This window comes from Atractosteus spatula, chromosome 7, assembly GCF_055471065.1.
Source record: "Atractosteus spatula isolate fAtrSpa1 chromosome 7, fAtrSpa1.hap1, whole genome shotgun sequence".
Classification (NCBI taxonomy): Eukaryota; Metazoa; Chordata; class Actinopteri; order Semionotiformes; family Lepisosteidae; genus Atractosteus; species Atractosteus spatula.
The window spans coordinates 28,390,963-28,408,616 of NC_142712.1; the positions used below are offsets into that span (position 1 = coordinate 28,390,963).

Sequence of the window (17,654 nt, forward strand, 5' to 3'; positions counted from 1 at the left end):
AAAACATTATGATACCATATAGTAACAATAAAATTTAAGAAATTCCAACAGGGCAACTACTTTTGACTGTCATTGTAAATTTCACAGTTTCATTCCCAATCCAATATTCAGCTAATATGCTTTGTCCATCAGTAATTCATGTAGAATATTAATAGATTATATTGATTCAATAAAACATTTTCTTATTCATAAGCACATATTACACAATTGTTAGTGAATGCATGGTAATGATTTTAAACATGATTTTAAACATAATGATGATTTTATTTGATTAGTTTTAGTAGTTTTCTTTTAATTGAATTTAAATAATACTCAAAGATAATGGGAACACTTATTTTCTGTGTGCATAATTCTGTTTCTTTGGGAACTTATTAGTACATCTGTATTTCTTGTGGATGTATGATGTTCCTGGTTTGGAGCACTATATGAAAAATGCACAAAAACAGAATTGGCATCTTAATGTAAAGTTGCACACTGTAGTAGTACTGTAATGACGAAAAATCATATTGCTTTACTGATGAACACAGACGTTTTACAGTATTTGACTCTGCTGGACAGCACCTTAAATTATTGAAAATCCAGTGCTGAGTATAAAATCTAGACAAGGACATGACAGAGCCAAGATATCCAATATGTGGAAAATTAAAGGAATAGTGTTTCAGTATTGTATGGGAATACATACAATATTGTGCTCTGTTCAAGTGCCTTTACTTTTCAGGAGCCCCAGATGTGTTTTCTTAAAGGGTGACTCAATATCCACATGGCAAATTTGACAGGGATTCCCTTCTATGCATAAGACCATGATCACATTTCCAGTAAAACTGCTGACAAAGTTTCCAAATATATTTTCTAATATATAAGCACTATTTAATAATACTGGATATCACTTAATAAATGACAACTGCATTATTAATATTTATAAATATTACAAATGCATTATAGAATACAGACACTTCAAATGAAAACTGGATAATCTTTTTCAAGGCTTTTTCAATATTACAATATGTTAGCATAAGTACTGTACCATAGATCATGTGAGGTTAATTGCTAAAGTAAGAATTTTTTCCTTCCCTGTTCTATGTTCAAAGACTTAATGAGCTCATCTTCTACTCTAATCTATGTAAAATATTATTGAACAGAAAAGGAATTTCTTATCTGTAAAGCCTTGGGATTTTCTGTGCTGTAAATAACCTTGCAGATCCACAGGATTGTACAAATAAAGGTGATACCTACCAGTCTATCTCAGGACAGACAAACACATACACACACACTCACAACAGGGTCAGTTTTTAAAGAAGCCAATTAACCTACTACTATGTCTTTGGACTGTAGGAAACCAGAGCACCCACAGGTAACCCATGTGAAGAGATGAAGAAGATACAGATTCCACACAGATATCAGGCCAGGTCTGGAATTGAACCCAGGGCTCCAGCACTACAAGGCAGCAATGATAACCACTGTGCCAAGTGCCACACCTGATCAATTTTGACCATGTGCTGCACAAGAATCTATCTATTGTAATACTGAATTATTAATATAACTATTTAATAAAATATATATTTAAAAAGAGGCTATCTTAGGGAGCTTTGGTTTTGCAACATTTCTGCCCTGGTTTTACTGACTGAGTTGAAAGCTGATGTGTTTCATATTCTAGTTGTCTCCCTTTCCACATGGCATCTGCAGTTTCCAGCCTTCTGGTTTCTTCATCAGAATCAAAGCTTTAGCAGCAAGTATCTGGAAAATGGGACACAGCATCCGTCCCTATTGGAACCGGGCCTGCCACTTAGACTAGATGTACCACTCCTGTTGCCACTGCTGTTTCCAGGGTAGAATTAAGTTATTTGTTCCTATTTAAGCACAGTTGAGGTTTTTGCACAGACTTTGCCAAAGGCACAATTGCAGTGTCTTTTAAATTTTGGTTTCCTGTTGTTTTCCAGCATATTAAAAATCTAACTGTGCCATTTTTGGTTCTAGAAATGTGCTTTTGAAGACTTGTTTCCAAGGATACCGAACTCTATAGTTGAATAATCCAGAAGGTTCCACCTAAATTTTACCTTAATTTCAGACATTACTGAACTAAAAGCAAACGTTACTAAATTATCATGTTTTTGATAATTTTATGTTTCAAACATTCATGGGAGTTCTCAGTATCGGCTAGGAATCTTACATTTATATTATACCCTTCTAACTCAATATTAAGCATTTTATGCAATAACAATGTTTGTTTCAGAGACAAGGTTATCTAAAGCAGCCCTCTACTACTTCACTATTTGTGCAATTATCCTTAAAAGAAAAAGATAAAAAATTGCTCCCCAGAAATCTGATGCTGGTTTAATTTTTATATATTGCATAATTGATTGAAACTGCAATCAAACCTGAAACCATGAAACAATTGCTATTTGCATTCATGGGATTCTTCGCCATAAGGTAAAACCCCATTAAACACCACTTTCTATCACTCACTGCTCTTGAAGAGTATTTGAATGCATATGACATTTAAATGGCATTTTAAAGTCAGTGTTTGAAAAGGCTGACAAAATACTCAGAATATTCTATGACCTCAGAGACACAAGGCGAGGCAACTATAAATAAAGATTTGAAGGAAACATTGGTAACGTTGGAAATGTTTGAAGGAATGATGGTAAAAGCACTTCAATTTTGTTTTTTGTTTTTCAAGGAGCTTATGAGTGCTACTACAAGCTTCCAATCTGAGTGCAACATGGGTCCTAAAGTTTAGAGTTTGTAGGTTCCAATCCAACCTATATCATTTACCAACTGCGACAGGATCAAAAGCTCACCTTTAAGTTCACTCACACATTGCTTATCAAAAACTAAAGAAATGGGAAAGCTGCTTCACCGCAATTCAAAAACTGAACGCAATTATTCTGCCCAGCAAGGCACCTTCCAATTTAATAAGAATATAATTTCTGCTTAAAGCAAAATACTTAGTGTGAATTTTTACATAGTTATATCTCCTTTAAGAAGAATAAGGTAATGCTCTCCAAAGCCCGCAGAGATTACAAATTTTTAAGCATATATCTAGGGCACTGAAGAGGTCCTAAAAATAGTCTTTTTGGCTGTCTCTGAAGGAACGTGTTACAGGGGCCTTCCTGGTACAGTAACTGTGTCATGCCTCTGCAAAATTTGGGAGTTTCAGAACCTGCAGAGGTCAGAGGCCTGTACAAAGAGAGGTTTGTTGGTGTTGTTTTTTTTCCTTTCAGAAAAGAGGTGAATCTTTTACACAATGAAACGGACAATTTCAGCTGACGGATTACTTTCTGAAACACTTTCAACCAGGTCTATCAGACATCCTCGATCAATCAAGGTAAAAATGTCCTGGTTTTCAAATTGAGAAGCAGCATTTGTATGAAATGTATGTATTGTTATGTATTGAATTGTATTGTATATGTATTGTTATGTATTGAAACTTACCAGCCACTTTGAGCATGCTCTGTGAGGTGTGTGTGATAGGAGAGGTGACACCCACAGGAGGGTTCTTGCCCTTCTTAAGGACATTGGGCTGCCCCAAGCTCTGAGGCTTCTTCAGCTCCCCTTTGGCCATCTCCTCACTGCTCGTCTCTGGCCGCACCTTCCTCCACTTGCTTGATGATTCCGTCTTGAGGCTGCCAGTATCGTACCCACCACTACTGTCCATCTTCCGGTGTGGTTTACCATCCTCGCTATACCACGACAGCCCACTTTCCACCAGGGATCTCTTCTCAGCATCTGTACGCAGCTGTTCAAGTGAAAGAAAAAATAAGGAACAAAAAAGAAAACACCCATGTCAGATTGGACATCAGGAGTCCATCTCAAAGTGAAATAGTGAAAATGGTGGTTGTAGTTTATATAGATATTTGCACAGTTCTTGCATAAAAGCTGGAAAAATACATGTTTCTTTTGCAAGTGATTGATGTTATGAACAGCTCAAAAAGAAGTTGTCTATGACCCTCCAAGATAGACAGAACAACAAACTGGATTTCTATTTGCGTCCACCTTTCAAAGCTGCACCCTAATGACCTAATTTAAATAGCTACATTCCATTTTTATATTCAAGTACTACATGACAATTCATTTTACCATTTACAAATGCACATTAATATAAAACCCAACATGCCTAACCCACAGGTGGAAATTAACATTTGATCTTTCACAGTTGCACCTCAGAAATAATAGCTTTCAATAAGCATGATTCAGAATTAACTGAATTTGTATTTTTACCTTTGCTGCTAAAACCAGAAAAAATACACAATAAATTATAGTATCGAAAAATGTAAAGGCAGCAATAGATAAATGTGTTCAGGTGGGTAGCTGGGTCAGCATGCGTAGTCTGCAAAAGAACAAGTGATAGGTTTATTCCATGCTGAAAAGAGAAAAGAGAAAACTTTTCTCTCTTCTCTTTCCAGCATGGAATAAACCTATTACTCGTTCCTTAATAGATAAATATGTATTGTTACAGCTTTAAGAGACTAAGAAATGTCTCTTATATTTTTATGGATACGGATATAGGCTCCCATTTATTTTGTGGCAACTGGGGTGCAGAGAGAGAGATTTAACTGGTCAGCAGCCATATCACTCTGCAACTCACAACTGGCAACCCACTGAAGCTAAGCAGGTGTGAGCTGCTGCTGGAAGAGGTGTTAGTGGGGCCAGCAGGGGACGCTCACCCTGCGGTCCATGTGGGTCCTAATGCCCCAGTATAGTGACGGGTGAGATGTAAAACCGATGTCCTGACTCTCTGTAGTCATTAAAAATCCCAGGGTGTTTCTTGAAAAGAGTAGGGGTGTAACCCCGGCTTCCTGGCCAAATTTCCCATTGGCCCTTACCAATCATGGCTTCCTAATAATCCCCAACTATGAATTGGCTTCATTACTCTGCTCTCCTCCCCACTGATAGCTGATGTGTGGTGAGTGTTCTGGAGCACTATGGCTGCCGTCGCATCATCCCATTACCTGTAAAAGCGCTTTGAGTGGAGTGTCCAGAAAAGCGCTATATAAGTGTAAGCAATTATTATTATTAACTGCAGGTTCCATTGTATTTAGTTAGAAGGCAGCTCATCTCTTATATTGCCTTCGTGGGCACTCTGGGGTTTTCTGGGTGACCAGAATGTTAGGCCTCTGAAACGCCTTGTTTGTAAACACTGTACATAGAGTAACTTGTGTATTGTAGGTTATGTTGTGTGTAGTGTAGTTTGTGTCTAGTCATTGTAATAAATATTTGTTTAACCAAGTGTGCCTGGATTGTGACTCCTCTCAACAGAGAAGTGCCAGAGAACAAAGAACTAAAGTGCCTCTAATTATACCAGCCACTCGGGTATGTTGCTAGAAATCACTTAGAAGTTGGGGGTTATGAATAATTATTTATTAAAATAATCATGATTTTCACCATTTTCGTAACCTACTAATTGTGACAGTATTTACCTAATTTTCAGTGTATAACTGTTGCTACATGATGACTTCAAACATCTGTTACTGTATATTCCTCATGTTTTTCCATAAGACTTTGGAGCTTACTTTGGAGATGGACTTTGCAAAATACTTTATAGTCAAATGCACTGTTTCAAAAGTGTTAAGAATGGCAATGGCTTGTATACTTTACCCAGTTTACAAGAACTGGGTATTTCTAAGGAAATGCTCAGTTTGCAAACCTGAGAAAGAAACAAAAAACAAACCTATAACATTTTCTTCAAACCAGGAATACCTTCTAGATTGATTATATTCATAAACACGTTGTAACCTCCACAGTTATAAAACTATAAGGAATATCAAGAACCATCTTTATCTGTTGTCTATAATTTTTTTCTGATCTCATCTCATCTTAAGAATATGGAATTCTATTTTTAAGATCCAATAAACTAAAAACAAAACAGGAAAATAAAATATAACTGAAAACATTCCGTTCTCTTGTATATTTTCAAAACAAATACACCAAAGAAGAATCTAGACATAGGTAATGAAATTATAAAAGTCAGCTTGAGTAGGAAGTCAAACAATAAGCAGACAGAAATGTAAAAAGCCATGTGTCTTTTCAGGCTTGGTCTTGGGTTCAGCACAATATAGCATGAGATGTACTCCTTCCCTAGGGGCATGACAGACCGGTTTTGTATAAATTGTGTAATGAACTCTGTTTCTTTTCAGTTTTATTGTTTATTTTCAAAGAGCTGGACCAATGTATTATCTGCAAAAAACATACTTTTTAAAATCAACAGATCACAGGAAGAGATGTGGCATATGAGGAACGTATGTTTTTTTCAACCCAGATAGGCGGTTGTAATGTCTTTGTGGAGTTACTATAGTTAAGTGACCCAATAATTATTTTTAATTTTGCAAAGATAGGACTACTGCTTCCTAATAAAATACATTTAAAGTGCCCCAGGCTTTCAATGGAAAGGAGGCCAAATTGCACAATATCCCAAAGAAAACAACTCAACTACCCAGTTGAAATTACCCAGAATCTCTTCATTTACAATATTTACAATAGAAGGCTCAGCACAAGTCTTAAAACGGGAGCTGCTTTTACAAAACTCTGTTGTAATACCTTAACTGCTTATGTCTGTTCAACTTCACCATTTCCATCTGATCTTTAATCCATTTACATGGTTTCATTCAACTGCAGCTCAAATATTTCTGGTTTATTTCGTCCCCACTCTTCACTTAAACCTAACAAATGACAAGGCTCTTTGTTGTTATATCCCAATGGTCTTAACAAATTGTACTTTACAGGGAATGGGCTTTTCTAAGGAATTTAATTCTCAATTGATAAAACAAAAAGAATATTTGAGAAGATGGAAAACTAATAAAGTCTTATTTCAAGGATGAAAAGAAAGCCATCAGCTACATTTAAGTCTTTTTAAATCTAGCCTGAAAACTAATTTGAATGGTGTTTTGGCCAATGTGTCCCGTTGTTGATTTGTTTTCATATGTAGCTTGGTAACTATAATACTTATTTGTATTGTGATATATATATTTTCTGTTATAAGGCATTTAGAGATAATTCTTTACAATAGGTGCTATAAAATGAATAATATTATTCACAGTACTGTGCCTTTGTGCTTTGTTATTGAAATTCATATATTCCATACACAACTATATAGAGATATTCTGTACAAACCACAGACAGGCTTTGGAAACATTTATGGGTCCTATACATGTTACAACACTTTCTAAAAATAAATGCATAATATACAGCATATAAACAATAGCATTACCACCTTGTAGGCCGATCTCATCAGATTTCAAAAGCTAAGCAGTGGGCCTGGTCAGTACTAAAATGGGAACTATAGGGAAAACAAGGTTAATGTTGCAAGTGTTATTTGTGAAACAGTACAAGACATTTTTTCTTCTGAACCATATCTGATGCGACACTGCAATGTAGAATAATGTGCTGTATGTTGAATAAGAAATAAATATAGCGTCTGACTGCTTGGACATAAAAGAACCCCAGAGCCTGTTCATTAGTTTGGGGGCATTTACCCAAATTTATATTTCTTTTTCATCATACAGGTATAAGGAGCTTTCTTATTTGTTGGTGGGTTCATGTTGTGTATCTTGTTGTGTCTTTTATCTGCCTGCAAAGAAAATTTCCCATTTGAAACAATAAAAGAAAGCAAGCATATTATATATATGAAATGTTGCATCTAGTTATTTAATTGATTATATTTTTAGAATAATAATTACTAATTCCATACTTATATAGCACTTATCTGGACACTTCACTCAAAGCACTTTACAGGTAACGGGGACTCCCCTCCACCGCCACCAATGTGCAGCATCCACCTGGATGATGTGATGGCAGCCATAGTGCACACAGTTCGCTCACCACACATCAGCTATCAGTGGGGAGGAGAACAGAGTGATGAAGCCAATTCAGAGATGGGGATTATTAGGAGGCCATGATTGGTAAAGGCCAATGGGAAATTTGGCCAGGACACGGGGGTAAACCCTACAATTTTTGAGGAACACTCTGGTATTTTAAATGACTATAGAGAGTTAGGACCTCGGTTTTACGTCTCATCCGAAGGATGGTGCCTTATTTACAGTATAGAGTCTCTGTCACTATACTGGGGCATTACGACCCACATTGACCACAGGGTGAGCGCCCCCTACAGGCCCCTCTAACACCTCTTCAAGCAGCAGCTCACACCTGTTGCAGGGTTGCAGGGTGATGTAGCTACTGATTTATATATCGGATACTATAAAACCATGCTATTTATTAGCATGATGCCCTGGCTAATTTACTGTTTCAGCTTTAAATGTCTGTCCTCTTTAAAGTCACCTTTAATTCCCACTTGCACCTGATCAGGGGTGTAATGTAGTACCTGGCGCATATATTCTTTAGTCTTTATTCTCACATATATTCTTTAGTATACAGACCCCCAGGACCATATGCATTGTTTCTAGTTTAATTTGGTGAACTGCTCTCTAATTTAGTTATTAAGTTAGACAAAGTTGTATTATTAGGCAATTTTAACATACATATCGACATAGGTACAGATGCTTTCAGTAAAATATTCTTGTCCCTCCTTGACTCTGTAGGTTGTAGTCAGCATATAACAGGACCAACACATGTGTACAATCATACACTAGACTTCATTATCACTCATAGAGCTGATATTCATCATATTGTAGTCCATCCCATGGATAACTCTTTTTCTGACCACTTTTTAATTACTTCTGAGATTCAACTACCCTCTGTAGTTCCCAAGGAGAAGATTAATACGACATGGCACATCATAGGGGTACGTCTTTAAAATTTATGAACGCAATGAATGATGCTAACTTCACCTCCAGTACTAATGTTGACGAAATCAAACACAACTATAATACAGTGGTCAGACAGGCGCTTGATGAAATAGGCCTGTTAAAGACTAAGGTAGTCAAAACCACTAGACACTCTCCATGGTTTAATGATCACACACGACCTCTTAAACAGGAGTGCCGTAAACTAGAGTGCAAATGGAGGTCTACTGGTTTGCAAGTATTCCAGTCGGCATGGACTGATAGCCTGCAAAGGCAAAGGCAGTTGACCTTGGGCCCCTAGAGGCTTTTTTCTCCATACAGAGGAGTTTTTGGTACCTCTCCTCCGTTGTCTTCTGGCTTTTTCTTTTTCTCTTTCTGTATTGTAATGTCATGTATTTTCACACAGCTTTGTTAAGTGCCTGGGGTAACCTTGTTGTGAAAGGCACTATATAAAGAACAGAACTGAATAATGGCTTCCACACTCCATCCAGGTTGGTGCAGCACTTCAGTGATGGATAAAGTGGGTTCCCTTCCCACTTTCATATTTGCAAAGCAGTATTTGAATTAAATTATCAGTGCTTCAGTTCAATGCTTCTGTTAAAATTGTGAAGACTGATAAATTAAAACACATTATTTAACATACAGTAATATAATCTCAAAGCTATGTAAAATCCATTACAGGTAAAGACAAAATTAGTCACAGTGGTGTGTGTGGGCCCAGGAAACCACTGTTCTAATAATTTCACTCACATCCTTACACAGAGCACTAAGGATGACAAGGCTTTGAGGACTCCCATTGAAGGAATACATTTCTAAGTAAATTCTCAGTTTACAAACCTAACGAGTATTATTTTTCAAGAAAAAATAAAATATAACATTTTCTTTAAACCAGGAATACCCATTTCAGACTGATTACACATTGTAATCTCCACAGTTCTAAAACTATTATCAAGGAATATCAAGTATCAACTTTTTTTCCTGTTGTCTGTAATTTCCTTTTGGTTTTAAGATGGAAGATCACCTGTTTCTTCTAATGATCATGCAGTTTGACACTTTCTGATTAAGTCTCGGCTAAAGAATATGGAATTATGTTTTCAACATCCAATAAACTACTAAAAACATAAAAGAGGAATATTAGATTGAATACACCATTGCCTTGCTGCCGGTAAACCCAAATTGAAAGTTTCCATGACAACAAATCTACATGCAACAACTGCAAACTACAGAGGTACACCATTACATATTAATACAGAATAAAATTTGAGCATATCTATAATTGTATAAATACAACTGATGTAAGGCAATATCTATTTTTGCAGTTTTCAACACTGTGTGTAGCACTGCTAAAGGAGCCACTAATGAATATCGTAAAAATATCGTGGTGCGTTACACAACTATTTTATCTAAACAATGCACAATATAATTGTTAGAAAAAAACATTCCTAAAAACCATGTGTATATTATATAATATCCCCACCCAATTTGGAATTGCCAATTAGCAGGTATGTCTCAACTCATACTGGAGAGAAAAAGTGATGACAAATTCCTTCAATTTGCCTACACATCAAGCCATCTTTTTAAGAACACCACAGGCTCAGCTCTGCAGCAGCATACCAGAGGTTCTGCACCAACTGAAGGAGAGACACTGACGAATGCCCTTAACATTATCATCGTGACATCGTGATCACTGTTTCCTGAGGAGCTGCAGGGCTCCAGCTGACGAATCCCAGCCCTAATCCAGCCAATTGTATGCCGCTGTATCAGGAATCCCAACAACATATACATTGTTGCCAGCAGCTATTTCATAACTGGCAACCCACTAAAGCTAAGCAGGTGTGAGACTGGTCAGTACCTGAATGGGAGACCTCCTGGGAAAAAGTAAGGTTACTGCAGGAAGAAGTGTTAGTGGGGCCAGCAGGGGGCACTCACACTGCGGTCTGTCTGGGTCTTAATGTCCCAGTATAGTGACGGAGACTCTATACTGTAAAAAGGCGCCTTGCTTCGGATGAGACATAAAACCAAAGTCCTGACTCTCTGTGGTCATTAAAAATCCCAGGGCATTTCTCGAAAAGAGTAGGGGTGTAACCCCATTGGCCTTTACCAGTCATGGCCTCTTAATGATTCACATCTATGAATTGGTGTTACATCCCAGTGTGTGGTCCATGTGCGTTTTGTTGCTATGTTCTACACTTCCTGACCTTGATTGTTCTCCCTCCCCCATTGGTCTATCATTACACCATTGTTTCCATATTACATCATCATCAATCAGCTTCTCGGACAATCATAACTCAACTTATTTAGTATATAACTTATTTAGTATATAAGGTTTTCAGAAAGAAGGGGCCTTTTGTTTGACTTAAGTCCCGCTCGGCTCAGCTTCAGTTTCGTTTTGCTTTTGGTTTGGCTTCATGTGTGTGTTTTCGTATAGCTTTGGCTTTGTTGGTTTGTGTTTGTCCTGTACTTTCATTTGTTTGCGTTATCCTTTATTTAGCCATTACCTTGCCGAGATGTACTGTATCAACCTCTGTGTTCTTTTGTACCTTGTTACTTGTGTCTACTCTCATTTTCCCTTTGGTATTCGTAGTTCACTTGTGTATTTGTGTGAACTTTTGTGTATAGGGTTAGTTTAGGTTGTCGGGTACATTCTACACATGTAGTTGATCTTTGTATTGGTAACACTAGTTTAGTACAGGTGAGTGCCGTTTGTCTTGTATGGTTTTGGGTAGTCAGTGAAGGTTAGCTAGGGCGTTTGAAGATGCTGAAGACTGAGTGTTTGGGGTTTTCTTTTGTAGTTAGATCAGCTTTCCCTCACTTTTTTAGCCAGCACCATTTTGTTTGTTGTTTTCTTTTCTCTGGCACTGCTCTACTTCCCCCTCCCTGTGTGTTATTGTGTCCTATTATGTACTAGTCACTTATTCACCTTAAAATAAATCACTTTTGCACTAACACTTATCACACTTCCTAAGTCCCTCACCAGAACCCACCTGCATCTAAAAACTATCCTAAATGTTACACCCCTTTACCCCTAGACACTTGGGGTCGTAACAATTGGCTTCATTACTCTGTTCTCCTCCCCACTAATAGTTAGTGTGTGGTGATCGTACTGGCAGACTAAGGCTGCTGTTGCAAAGTCCAGTTGGATGCTGCATGTTGGTAGTGGTGGAGGGGAGTCCCAATTACCTGTAAAGCACTTGAAGTGGAGTGTACAGAAAAGTATATAGTGTAAGGAATTATTACAGTGCGCTGGTGTCATGACCCAGGTTTGAAACGAAATGCTCAATTCAAAAAGCCTAACCAGCACAGAGCATCTTTACTATGTGAGCACTCAGTGGGAGGCATCTACAGGTCATGCCTGACTCAGAACTGTAACAATGATGATGGGTCATTCAGTCTGGTCTGTCTCAAGTCAAATGATTGTAATTCTTGGTATAATCTGCTATGGTAGGGAATTATCTTCTTCATGTTGTATTTCAGTTTTAGACCCTGTCAACTATTGATTACCAGTAAAAACAATACCTGCCAGCTCCCTTTGCAGTAATTGAAATGATATAGTATTGAATTGATATAGTGCTGTATTTATCTGGTTTACAACTCTAAATCTCCAGTTCTTTCTTTTTACTGCCTTCCATTTATCCCACAGAAAAATATGACCAATTAAGCATGGTAGCTTGGTATTGTAGTTTGGCTAGGTTAGCTCTTGAATTAGAAACATTACAAAACATTTAGGGTTACAAAATGTGTCACAGCATTGAAGACATTACGATTTGTACAGTATGTACATGTTTACCCTGTTATCATGGATTAATACAAAATAGTGGATTTAAAAAAAATCTGTATCAGTTCCTAAATCAAGGCAAGACTGTGTAATGTTAATTGTTGCCTGAAAACATTTATTAAAGTCTAGAACTCCAGGATGTTCTGTTCATATAGTAGGTAGTCAATATTCTATTAAGAGGATGGAGAGCCTACATTCAGACCTGAGATGGCAGCAATGTCACAGAGTACTCACCACAATGGCAGAGTTTCTTCGTGAACCAATGGGAGTGGTTGGGAGGGAATTGAGAGAGGAGCTGGCATTGAACTCTTCAGAGCTGAGGTTATCTGATGCATCGCTGAGACCACTGCTTATAGAGCTGCTCTCATCCCAGCTGAAAAAAGGCAGAGACAGAAGACGTTGTCTTATTTATACAAGCACATGACACCAAGAATAAGTAGAAGAAACAGATAAACCAGAATAGAAAGAACAGAGAATATTGTAACGCTCCGGGGTTCACGTGGGTATGCGCCCTCACCGCTGCCGCCTCAGGTCGGCCCCCCACCGTCAGGGACTCGAACCTGGGCCTCTGGCATCACTCAACAGGGACCCAGCCACTTGAGCCAAAGGGAAATCTTCCGTCAGCCCGGCAGCTGCGGTCCCTGCTATTCACAGGGAAGGGCAGTGACGTCACCGCGCTGGTAAGCTGGCTCTGTATATGAAAAAGCTCAATCTATATGAAACTTTTGAAAGGCAATTATCTCTTGGCTTTGAAACAAAAATAGACTATTTTCAGGTAATGTGCTTTAAATCTCATATTACATGCGTAGTTAAGAAAACTGCCAGGTCATTTGTGACACCACAGTTGTGAATAATACATTAACGGTCACCTCCCAAAATGCTTTCTCACATTTTAATGCTGCATATCTCCTTTGATAGAGCTATTAAGATGAGATGACAATGTTTTATTGGTGAGATTTATCAAAATTAAAGCCCAAAACTGCAAAAGAAAAAGATGCAACTAACCAACCCTAATTTCCTTCTTTTTTATACATTCAGCAATGTACAGATGCAGCCATTCAAAATGAACGGAGTACGCTGCGGTAAAACACGGTAGGTGTGGCACATCACAACACCCGGGTTTTCTAACCAGAAACAATCATGACGTTCTCATCCAATCAATCAGTTTGATTTTTTTTTTATTTTGAAACCGTGATCTTGACATGCAGGTGTGAAGTAGAGTTAATAGCCTGAGATTTAAAAGGTTATTGACGCATATTCAGACCTGAATATGCGCAGGGGCAACCTGTTTTAGGACTAAACATGAATTCTCTGTTTACAGCTGGTTTTCTGTTCACAACTGGTGTGCGATAGAAGCTTGTGGATAATGTGCAATATACCTTCTTGTGTACTGTACATTCTGGTTTGTTTTTGTATATTCTGTACTGTGATCAAATCTCTACAGTCCGTTTTATTGCACTTCTCAGTGACTGTGCTTACTTTATTGTATTGTATTATTATGTTACACTGTACTGTGTTGACTGTGCCTGGCTGCTGTTGCACTGCAATTTCCCTCACGGGACTAATAAAGTATCCATCTACATAGAGAGGGAAACGGATCACCTATTGATCGTTTTTATAAATAAAAAATGGATGTTTGATTAAATTTTGTACTGTTGGATTCTAAACCCCTCAAAGCTCAAATACCGGAGGACCTGGATTTTACAGTTTCTGTATGAATAAACATAAGACGGCAAGAATAAATGAATGAATCATCATAAAGCCATCTTTTCCAGTACTGTATAGTATTACTACAGCATATTTACTTAAGTAAAACATTAAAAGTACATCTCTTTTTAGATAACATTTTTAAGAAGTCACAAAATACCATGTGTGATCCGTCATATAAATACCATCACACGACATACTGGCAGTGCATTCACAAAAGAAGAAAAGTGGTCTAAAACTCCTCAAAGACCATATGATCTGGCAGCCTTGGCATTTTTAAGTCTCGTCTAGCCTTACTTTTCATACATTAAAATACTAACATCAAAGATGCTGAGCTATTATATATAGTCCCGATATGTACTGTTTGAACACTAAAACAGATTGGAATGTCTGCCAGAAGGAGAAATTGTTGAGTGAAAAGCCCTGTTGGCAAAGAATGCACTCAGGAAAGGCTTTGAGGGTTATTCCTTCATATAATTTGCACACAACATAGCATATTATCATTGCTCAATCACAAATAGTAAAGGCTTTATTTCTGTGGCAATGGTATCATATTTAATATTTGATGTAGCAGACTCCAGATCATAAAAGAATAGACCCTAAATGTTTGCTTAAAAAGAAGTCGTAGATTATATATGTACATCTCCCTAGAGAAAACATTTGTTGCTGACCCGTCTTAAATTGAGATTAAGTAAAGACCTCCGTTTCAAGCAACAGCTTCAAAATGGCCATTGCTCCGATTCTCATAAAAGCTGGAATTGTCCAGTAACTATAAGTGGATTTTGATCACTGAGACTAATACCAGAACACACTACTGTACAAACAAAAAAACAGATCAATTGGCATCCTCTCATTTCTTACTTTTCTCATATTCACACATACCAGAGGGTGTTTTGGAAGCTACATGGTTATAATAGGTAGTTTTCTAAAGCTATACTGAAAGTGATTTCTGACTTCTGTTCCATAAGGCATTATTGCATTTGAATATTTAAGGAATTAAGGTAATGAGAAAAAAGTAAATATTAATAACAATCAAAAGCTTGACAGACATACATGTCTCAAAATACTTACAGTAATTGTGTTAGATGAGGAGTAGTAGGCCGTCTTTCTACCAACTTCACTATTTCAACTTTGCAAGCACAAACTATCTAACTCTTAGGAGTATGGAAGCCCGTTTCTGCCAGGGAGTAAAAAAAAAATGCGCTATGGTATCTCGCAATTGCGATTTTAGATCTCAGAATTCCGACTTAAAAATTCAGAATTACAACTTTATATCTCGCAATTGCGACTTTTTATTTCACATTTGCGACTTCAAAATGGTCCACATTTCATTGTCTGTCCTTTTGTTATTGTAACGGATTCGGGTTCTAGGGCTTGTGCCCTCGCCGCTCCCACCCTAGTTCGTGCCTAAATGCGTTGGCTTGCCAGCTGAGCTTAAGACCTTCTTTAAGTAAAAAAAGAATTGTACCAAAATTGGATAGATTTCCAAAATGTTATTGTTAAACATTTAAAGGTAAATGTTAAATTTAAAGATTTTGATATTTAATATTTTTATATTTAGATCCGATTTGGATAAAGAACATGTTTTTATTATTAATCTGTTCATTATGTTGGCGAAATACTTCATCCACAAAAGTAAATGGTCTAATACTGCTCCCTCTATTAATGCTTTTAAAGTACAATTCCTTTTTTACTTAAATTCTATTAGAAATGTAAAGAATCAAAGGCAAGACATACAATGGAAATATGTAAAAAGTATAAGTTTCAGCTTTTATAATGGTGAATTCCTCTGGATGTGAAGTGTCTATTTCTGTATCTTTTTCATATTATGTCTCCTTTTTTGTATTTCTGGTGTTTAAATAAACTTTTTAAAAAAGCCCAACGTCCACTATTCCATCCAGGTACTATGGAAGCCTCCCTGGCGGAAATGGGATTCCATAAAAAGTAGTGTAATTTATTTTTATCAGGGCACTGTACAAGACAAGTCTTCAGGCCTATAGATCCTATGATCCTGTATGACTTATGAATATACAATAACAATAACAAAAGGACAGACAATGAAATGTGAGCTATTTCAAAGTCGTAAATGTGAGATAAAAAGTCGGAATTCTGAGTTTTTAAGTTGCAATTGCGAGATTCCATTGTGCGTTTTTTTTTACTCCCTGGCGGAAACGGGCTTCCATACAGGAGCCAATGTGAAATCAGTTAAAACATTTCGGTCTTCATTCTTGGTTGCCTTACAGGTCTTTCACCCCAGCTTGTTACAATTTCAAACCAAAAATGTAAGTTTACAATAGGTATTTAAAAGATGGAGAAGCTGAGTGTGGGGTTTAGCAGATTTTTTAAGGGACAGTACAGGGGAAAATAATAATAATACAATTCCTGACAGTCAAAAGTTAATGTTAAAATACACAAATAAATCAAGGCAAAAAAAGAAAAATACCAGATATATTTCATATATTGTTTAAGCTACAGGACTTATATTCACTTACACAATTCCCAAGTGATGACTTGAAGTTTTTCACCACCTTTGAGAATATCAACGCAAGTTGTTTTTGCTAAAATTGGTGTTTGTCATGCTTGACAAATAGCCAGTTGCATGGGAAAACTGTCTATTCTGGACTGTGATTTCAGGAAGTATAAGGAAATCACAGCGACAGGTATGTTTTCCCCAGGAAAAAGCACACAACTATACTGAAGGCAGACTGGTCTCAGTTCACCTCTGAGCCAGTCTGTGTTTTCCCAGTACAGAGGCTACTGTACAGTCTCATGACCAAGGACATGAGGAAGGTTTTCAATTAATTGGCTGTATAGGTCAAACTGCTGCCTAAGGAGATTTTAGAGGGATGTGAAACAGAAGCAGAAGTGTGGAGAATTAGAATTAAAATATAGGGAAAGGGCATCATTAATTGTGACTTGTTTTAAGTCAGTTTTCAGAACACTTTTTCAAATTTAAATTACACACATTTTAACATCTACTTTAAAGCAAAACTAAAAATTCATGAGATCAACGTTAAAGGAATTCTTACTAAATGTAAAAGTGGGGCCTACAGTACATAACATTCTCCAGTTTAATAAAAAGCATACCACTTTAAGACAAATATACTGTACAATTGCTATATATTTTCCTTGGATTAAGATCCTGATTCGATATTGTGTTACATTGCAATACATTTTTTTTCCACCTGCTGTATAACAGGGCATTATAATTAATGCTGGGCGATAATTCGATAACGATAATTATCGCGATATAGTTTTTCTCGATATAATTTTAACAAAAGTTCGATAAATGTTCGATATATACGTTTATGCTTTGCGCATGATATGTGCATGCGCACAAAATACTGCGCGAGTGCGCGTGCGTGTTGCAGACTGGGCAGCTAACGTGGTGTTGTTTACCCACACGGTGGTGGCTAACAGGATTGTAGTTAGAGTGG

General features: G+C 37.1%; 1 protein-coding gene across 1 annotated transcript in view; it reads right to left on the bottom strand.

The window, feature by feature from the left end:
* Window positions 1-17,654, bottom strand: part of nav1a (neuron navigator 1a) — a 94,023-nt gene that overhangs the window by 46,807 nt on the left and 29,562 nt on the right. The window contains exons 2-3 of the mRNA XM_088921068.1: window positions 12,745-12,883; window positions 3,433-3,736 (exon numbers count right to left, since the gene is read on the bottom strand). Coding sequence (XP_088777194.1) covers window positions 3,433-3,736; window positions 12,745-12,883 — 443 coding nt within the window. The remainder of the gene's footprint in view (window positions 1-3,432; window positions 3,737-12,744; window positions 12,884-17,654) is intronic.